Consider the following 8,961-nt stretch of genomic DNA (forward strand, 5'->3'; position numbering starts at 1 on the left):
ACTGAACATCTGTGCAACATCTGGGCATAGCACTTGTCCTCCTCCCCTGATAGGAGTGGAGTCATGGAGTGCTAAACCAACTCTATCCTCTGACTTTTTATTTTTTTTAATATTCACACCGAAAACTCCCTGTGAGCACAAGCAGCTGCTGCGCTCTCATTCGACTTCATTAATAATTCAAGAGCCTTTATCCACCATAAGTCTTCATGTGGAATTCCTGACAGCCTTAGCAACGCAAGCACAGACTTGATTAGGAATTGAACTTATTCTAAATGCTTGGAAATGGGCCAGAGATAATCTAACTTACATTTGCAACTACAAGGCCCTGCAGTGCTGAATCAATCCCACTATAAAGTGAGTGCACTCAGTACATTTACAGTGTTCTCATCCTGTAGAAAACATCTGATCTAAATTGTTCTCCATCTCTGTACCTCCTCCCTGTTTCATCCTTCATTTATGTTATCTCCCCTCAGCATAAGGTATAGAGCAACATATCACTGGAAAGCAAGACTCCCTTAATCTAGTTTATCTCTGGTCCATTACCTACACTTATTAAATCAAACTGTTATAAATAGCTCCATTAAGAATGTACTGTAACTCTCATACGAACCAGCTGTAAGAGAAACCAGGACCGAGCCGGACAACAGACGATTTAATTTTCCAGTTCTGACTTGTAACTTCACAAATTTTTGCTGTAAATCTCTCTTTTAGTTTGGAGAAAACAGATTTACAGTAGGCGTATTGTAAGCTAGTGACAGGAGAAAAGTGCAAACAGCTGAGGCCGTGTCTCAGAAGTGAAGTGTCATGAATGACAGAGCTCCTGTTAAGCTGGTTTTACGTTTTACTCACAGCACGGTGTTTGGGTTTGTGACTGGTTCAGCAGTAGCCTATGTCTGGCACGCACTGTATACACGACTTATAATAGGAACAGAGGGGAATCAAAAGGGAATCATAACTGGCAAACTGTAAAAGGAACTACAACACTTCACAGCATACGGGCCTGCCAAGTAAAACACCGGCAACGGAGCAGGCAGCAGAAGTGTTTTCACACTTGTTCACCCTGACTGTGCTCAGACATGACTGCAGCACCTGAACATCTACTATACGGGTGGGATAGTCTGAGGTATTCGTATGGGATTTGGTCTGAAATACAGTATAGCACCTCATCTGGAATTATAATTACAACCTACTGTACTTCTATATGCAAGAATCTGCCTCACGATCTCTGAGGCCCAAAGGCACCAGGGGAACGGTGCAGCAATTAGTTTGTGGTATTTGTTTTATTGATTAATATAACAGCAGTTTTACCTCATCTTGAGGACCTGTAAATGTCATATTATGCTTACATGGTACATGTTATTCTTTACTGTTTTGAATCATATTAACATGCACAAACAATAATTTTTGTCAAAGCAAAAGGAAATAAATACTTTTTAAAAACCTGTGTTCTAGTTACAATTACTACAAAGCTGACGTAATTCGCACACTGCATCTTGTTTTCTGTGCTAGTTAGCGGGGGTTCTCTGAGCAGCACAAAGCCATCAACAGGCTGCAACACCAGTGGATAATGACAAGGCTCCGGTCAGGTGAAAATCATTCACACAAGAAAGAAGAGAGGATTCCCTGACTGTGGCAGAGCCGAGGCGACCGCCACACACCAGCAGGAATGCAAGATCAAGGCGGTGTTATAGGGAGGAGGGTGAGGGCACCGTTAGCAGATCACTCACTTTGGTTTGACCTTTGGAAATCCCTGCACAGCTTCCTCATCAGAGTTATCTCTGACACCCTGACCTGCCTGCACAAGTGGGTCAGCAAAGGGGGGGGGGGGGGGGGGGGGTGCTGAGCTGCCCCTCACTCGCCAATATAAAACTTCAATGTCTTCCATCAGTTGGTGATGGTAGCGGTTACTGAGAAAAATATGTAGGAAAGAGGTGATGAACTCGAAAAAGATCAAGGTCCTCTGGTGTGCATGTCTAATGTTGTTTTCAGCTGTTTGATGGAGGAGGTATACAAAAAGGAAAAAAGTCAATTGTACACCAGGGAACACTTAAATCAACATCAATACTCCTGTCCACAGTAAGTATGTGGGTTGACCTTGGCGGGGGAGATCACCATATCTCTCCGCCCAGACTGTGGCATACAGACCTTGGCTACTAAATTGCACTCATCATTTCATGGGAAAAGGGGGAAGAGGCAGCGGAAGACACTTATGTACTCATGTGGAAGCTGATTGCAAGAAAGCAGGGTGGAGGGATGTCACATATCCTGAAGATAACAGTGGCAGGGTGTTGTCCTTCCCACGGGAGAGTGCTGGGTTAAAGACGCAGAACACTTACGAGCTGCCGTCCCTCTGTGACACTTCCGCAGATTGATGGTGCGACAGGCGGCAATTGCACACTCCCATTACTGTCAGCCTGCATATTCTTCTGTGTCCTTCTCTAATTAATTCAACAAACTGTTCTGTCAATCAACTTTCTCATCTGGCCCTAATTGTAAAAAAAAAAAAAAAACTGTCACACTGTTCCTTTAAAGTGGGGAAAGCAACATCTGTTTCTTTCGCTGCTGTCTGAAAGAAAATTAGTGAGGCAATAAGTGAAAAATGAGTGTTTTCTTTCACGCTGAAGGCTTCCCCACATTCCACAACTGAAACACGGCCTATCTAGAGTTGGGTGCACCGGTGACGACAGCTGTGAGAGACCCCAGGGACAGAGGCTGATATGTTTGTAGGTCATTTTTGACGTGTTTGTTGTGTATAAATTCAGTTCAAATCACAAAGACCAAACATTTTCTCTGTATTTAATATATAGCAAAAACACATGTTACATATTACAATACCAAAGGAATGCCTCTGTTCTTGTAGGCACACGTTCATGTCTCAAATCTTCTCTTCTAATCGCAGCATGAAATATTTTCAGTGTAAAAGCATCCACGTGTAACCAATCACATGACACAATGTGCTCAACGTCAACCTATCAAGCAATTATGCTGTTCCCTACAACAGAGAGTAAACTCATGTTTATAACACATTAAATGTCATCTCTTGGTATGCACTCACACTCGCACTCTCTGACACACACACACACACACACACACACACACACACACACACACACACACACACACACACACACACACACACACACACACACACACACACACACAGAACTCTAGTAATGCAGTGATGTACTCTGTCATTTGGTCCCTAATAAACACTTTGTTGTTAGACGCCACAGCTGCTGTCTGCATGAGAGGAGCAGAGCTCTTCATTCATGTTATTGGGTCATAAAAACTGCAGCCGCCTGTGGTCTCTGTGCTGACGCAGCAATTTTACATGGATGTGTGTATCCCTTGTACTACACTAATGTAAAACATAGTATATTATATAAAACCGTAAATTTGATAAAATACAGGAGCTACATGTTTCTGCTCCTTAAGCTCAGTAGTCCCGGTTGACGCCTTCAGACAATATTTGGATTTACAATCAAAAGGGAACTGAGAAGTTAGTGATCTGCAGTGTGAAGGATGTTACAGTAATGCATCAAGTTAGATGAGAAAGTTAAAATAACTCTTGTTGTCGTCTGCACTATGAAGCTAAAGCCAGTAGGTGATTTGCTTAATTTAGCCAAGCTCATCTTTGCTTTACTTCGCTTCACTAAGCTTAGCACAAACAACCAGGGGAGCTAGCCTCTGATTCTGAGCAAAGGCAAAAAAAAAAAAAAATCCAGCATTCCTAAAGGTTGCTAATCAATATTTTAAGCAAATAGTAAATAAACAAATCTTAACTGATTGATTTTGTCCAAAATATTTAAGTCCAAAACTGATATTTTTAGACTACAGCTAACTTCATGACAGTAAGTTCAGCACATAATCGTCCATGAAACCATAACTGTTCATTTTTACATTTTGTACATCATACAAAATACACAAACATCAGAGATGCTGCCCTGTGATTTTTTTTTTCCCTCACCAGTTCTTTTCTTTTTCTTCTGAGCTAAGCTAATCAGCTGCAGGCTGTAGCTTGACATTTTGAGTGATTATTTTCTCATATAACTCTGTAGAAAATGGAAAGTGTATTTCCAAAAAGCTCAATAAAATTGATGTGTATCATTTGTCTAAAGGATTCAGCTGGTGTGACATGTGAGGTTACGGTTAATAATGTGACAGCAGGACTACACTGAGCCGTTCAGTGGCTCAACTATAATAATGATGAGGCAGCATTGTATGAAGTGGAGCACTGAGCAGACATCAGTGTGTGAAGACTTTCCATTACATTGTGAAAGAGGCAAAACAGTTCAAAAGTATATAAATACGGCTTGATACAAAAAAAGATTAACAATATTACTCTGCTGATAATATCAATATTCAATGCCCAACAGACTACGCACCACTCACACAAACTCTCACACAATATACATTCCTATATACACAGTAGGCCTATAGGCAAAGATTATACACATTTACAGTCACTGTTTTACAAATTCATTATCAGCTGTTATAATTAAACTGCTTTCTAAGTGCTTTTAATCAGTCCATCATCAACATTGATATTAGCCTGTCCTCAAGCTTTGCTACAAGGAATCAAGCAGATTTCTGTGAAAATAAAAAAGAAGATGCTGGATTGGCTTTTTCTCTTTTCACTGTCATTTCATGCCAAATATAACTGATTTCTGTCAGACTCTGATGAAAACAAATCAGTTCTAACATCACATTGCATTATTGTCCATTTGGATTTATAGACAGTGTTCAAGAAATGCTCATTTGGTTTTGAAAGCTTCAGATCTGTGGTGGGTTTTCTACAGCGACAGGAGAGTACTCAGTCTCGGACATGTTGGGAGCCTCGATGAGGCGCGCTAAGCCCGTCCTCGTGGAGTATTTAAAGATGAAGGCTTTCATGAGGTCATAGCGGTAGTTTCGGTTGATGAAGTTGTAGAGGATGGGGTTGAAACAGCAGTGGAGCAGGGAGAGACACTGGGTGAGGTTTAAGGCCACGAAAATCACATTCTCCAGGCCACAGGTCAGTGGCAGTATGCCCAGCTGGGAGAGGGCGTCAACCAGCAGGACGGCATGGTACGGCCCCCAGCAGCCCAGGAACACCACGATGTAAGCCAGGATCATCCTGCGGCTCACGCGGCGCTCCTGCTCCACTGTGGAAGACGGCGAAGAAGCAGAGGAGCGGGTGAAAGCGCTGGCCAGCAGGGCGTAAAACACAGCAATGACCGGAAAGGGGAGAACAAAGCCCAGCAGGATAAAGCTCAGCTGCACTCCCACCATCCACTCCCTGGGGTTTTCCCCCGGGTACACGGGCTTGCAGTGCATGGTGTCCTCGTGGTGTATTGACTTGACAGCATGCAGGAAGTAGGTGTCTGGCAAGGAGGCCACCAGAGCCAAAAGCCACACCCCTACGCACACCCCGCGGCGGATCAGCCTCCTGCGTGCGCCTCCCTCGTTGTCTCTGTGTTTGGTCACACTCAGGTAGCGGTCCACGCTCATGCAGGCCAGGAAGAAGATGCTGCTGAAGAGGTTGACCGAGAACAGCAGGTGTGTGAGTTTACACGCCACCTCGCCGAAGGGCCAGTGGCCGTGCTGGGCCAGCGAGCTCACCCACACGGGCAGAGTGGCACACACACACAGATCTGCGACCGCCAGGTGGGCGATGTAGGTGTGCGTCTCGTGGCGCGGGGTGGAGTCTCTCTGCGCGCGGATGTTGACCCACAGGACCAGAGCGTTGGCGGCCAGGCCGACGATGAAGATGAAAGTGTAGAGGACGCACATGGAGTACAGCAGAGCGCTGCGGTTGAACGTCGAGACACACACCAATGCGTCCACATTCGATATGTTACTGAAGGCTTCGGAGAAGTTAAACTCCCCCAAGGACTCGAACAGGTCCTCCAGCTCACTCGGGCTCAGATTCATTTTTTTTTTTTTTTTACAGATTTGACACACCACCTCCGACTGGGGTAGATCCTGCAAAAACAAGACATTAACTCATCAGTTCTTGCAACATAGATGGAAAAGAGCAGCAACAGCTAAATGCTACCATGTGTTTTTTAACCTCCCGGTGTCATATTCAAAAAAAAGTAATTTTCTGTTGCATAAAGCATAGCTTATTTTACCCATGTGGACTCTGACTGCACAAGCTAGTAAAACATAAAGCTGCTTGCGGTCTGCCACCAGATCCTGAAGAATCTTAAAGTGGTTAACTGTTAAAACACCCGCTTTCATGAGTTAATAAAGGATCTTTGTTGTCGTGACACAAACATAGGAGCTGCCTATGACTGATGTGTCGTCGGGGAGCTGTACAATAAATGTTTACATTAGCTCCACTAGCACATAGTGCAGATTAGACATAAGGAAGTGGGATCAAGAAGTCCAAACAGGGTGTATTTCCGGAGCGTTCTTGGCATTCCAAGATAAAGTGATGGTCAGGGTGGGAAACCTGATGCCACTTTAAAGAGTGTTTTCCCTTGACATGCTTGTTATGGTAAAAAAAAAATCTGTTTCCCCACTTCTCTAGCAACGAGAGGGTGAGAGTTGAGCTGTCACCACCCACATGATCAAAGGAAATGCTCCTCATAACCTTGAAGACGTCATTTTACAACATCTGAATCTAATAAGACGCATGCACACAGTTTTAAATACAGGGTAAAGATGTGGTAGTCTAGTCTACAGCAGCTCGGTATGTCAGTAACCTTTTGAGCCTAAGGCCACTGATAGGTTTAACCCTGCTCGGTGGTATCTGACTTGTCTTTTCTTTTCTTTTTTTTTTGCTGTGATGTCTCTCTCAGCTCCCCTCAATGGCAGCCTGCCAGTGCGAGAGCTCAGAGGTGAAAGGTGATAGATCAAAACCAGAACACGAGTGTCTCGGCCCTGACTGATTTGTACGCCCACAGAGTGAATTGTGTGCAGGGATCAGCGGGATGCTTGACGCCTGCTCGGGCAACGATTTAAAACGAGGGTCACTGACCACTGGGTGACACAGCACGCCGGAAAGCAGTGAAATGTGACCACAGCGGACATCTGTCTGTGTGGGAGGCTGTGTCTTGTACACGGGATAATTGGCACAGACTCACAGAGGATGATGAAAGAAAAAAAGCAAAGTGAAAATAAGCTTATACAAGGACACCTGAGACACATTAAAGATGTGGAGCCCCCCAGTGTGCCTTATATCTTGTATCTACATGCATTCACTTTTAATTGAATATTCCCATCCCACACTTCTATTTAAACATACTAATATTGTATATAAATCAACAATTACAGTTAATTGTCACTTTGCAGGTTCAGATTTTATGTACATGTGACTGAAACCAAACAGCCAAACATTATTAAGTTGTTCACATTAACTGAAGCCAGGGTTGAGTGATGTAACAAACTGACAAGATTTAGTTTGACTTCCACCAGAGAGTTTGCCACACAGTTTATGTAATTGTTGGCAACGTTGCAAATTAAAAGGAAAAAGAAAAACTGCCGCTCTCCTGCTTTGACTTTTACTTCCAGTATAAACTTCCACACTGTGAAAGATTTCTTGTTCTCAAATGAGCAACTTTACATTTTTTCAATATAAGGCTGATGAATATTTATGAACTTTCACTTGATTTAAACCCAAGGCCTGCAGTGGAGCTGGCCTTCATCTCTGCACTGCTCCTTCTACTCAGTAATGGCCATATATCTTCCACCACCGCCTGTGATAAAGCTCTTTAAAGAGATGTCAGATACCTCACATTTAATTTAACTTTCGATTATTTTTTTGGCCCACTGGGGAGTGCTATTCTTTCTAATGGAGGGATTTTCTATGCTGAGATAATCCCTCACAATGGTCTCTGTCTAATTCCCTTATATTATATGGAAAATACCTGGAGGTGCCAGGTAGCCCCACAGGCTTCAAGCTAATTAACCTTTTAACACCCACACCATCAGATAACAGAAACAGCACATGTAGCCATCTCTCTCTCTCTCTCTCTCTCTCTCTCTGCCTCTTTCTCTCTCTGCCTCTCTCTCTCTGTGTGTATCTATGTTTCTCCCTTTTCAACCCGCAAGTATCCAGTTACAAATTGGCTGAAACCGCCTTTTGTTTCGCAATACACATTAAATAAAAAGCAATGGAAAGGCCAGTTTCATGTGCTAATGCTGCTTTAAAGAATGGTGCAGGTGCGCATGTTAGTCACTAGTTTCCTGCTCCTCGCCTGTCTCTGTCCACACGCTTTTAAATCTCAGGATAAGATCTTTGCCCTTTAGGGACAGGACGTCATGTTTCCGCGTAGATTAATAACAAATGTGTCGCCTCGCTCGTCATGACGCACAAGTGTATGGCATCGAATTCAAGGGAAAGACCAGACTCCAAACACATAAGAGTGTCATTGTTGTCATTGTTGATTTGTATCAGGCTGGAAACAAACCGCTCTTATCAGATGTCAGCTTGGTACACACAGTAGCCTGGGTCCGCGTTTGAATGAGGGAGGGGGCGCGAATAAAAAAAGAGCGCAGGGGCACGATGGGAAAAACTGGGGATGTTTTGTAGATATTCCTGCAAAAAGTATATTATCTGGTTGTGTGATATTAGTAACATGGGGTAAGTTACAAGTATAGCGATGCACTAAATCCCGATTTGGTATTAGTAACAAGATCAATGCTTATAAATTATGTGTTTAACTAAAATATAGAAGTAAACCGCGCAGTTCAAATGTAATGGCAGGTACCGAGCATCTCTTGAATCAGTGTTCCCAGTGTTCAGAGAAACTCCGATTTTCGTTTCCACGCAGGCTCGTTTTCATCAGCTTACCTTGTTTTGATTCTTCCTTCCTTCCACTGACGTCTCTCTCTCTCTTTCCAAAAATCGCTTTCTGTTTTTTCACCGATGTGTGTAACTTCTACTCCGCTGCAGGAAACTTGTGCGATGGGTTCCCTCCGACTCCCTATATGACTCTGAGCCCGTTCCTGTCTTGCTCCTTCGCTGGTAGCGTC

At 43.6% G+C, this 8,961-nt stretch overlaps 1 protein-coding gene across 1 annotated transcript; it reads right to left on the minus strand.

Annotated features, from left to right (window-relative positions):
- Positions 1–2,782: 2,782 nt before the first annotated feature.
- ackr3a (atypical chemokine receptor 3a) lies at positions 2,783–8,961 on the minus strand. Its single transcript, XM_083996695.1, has 2 exons — positions 8,780–8,961; positions 2,783–5,964 (listed from the first exon to the last, which is right to left on the minus strand). The coding sequence occupies exon 2, from the start codon at positions 5,911–5,913 to the stop codon at positions 4,774–4,776; it is 1,140 nt and encodes a 379-aa protein (XP_083852821.1). The 5' UTR covers positions 5,914–5,964; positions 8,780–8,961; the 3' UTR covers positions 2,783–4,773.

This window comes from Trachurus trachurus (genome assembly GCF_905171665.1).
Source record: "Trachurus trachurus genome assembly, chromosome: 21".
Classification (NCBI taxonomy): domain Eukaryota; kingdom Metazoa; phylum Chordata; class Actinopteri; order Carangiformes; family Carangidae; genus Trachurus; species Trachurus trachurus.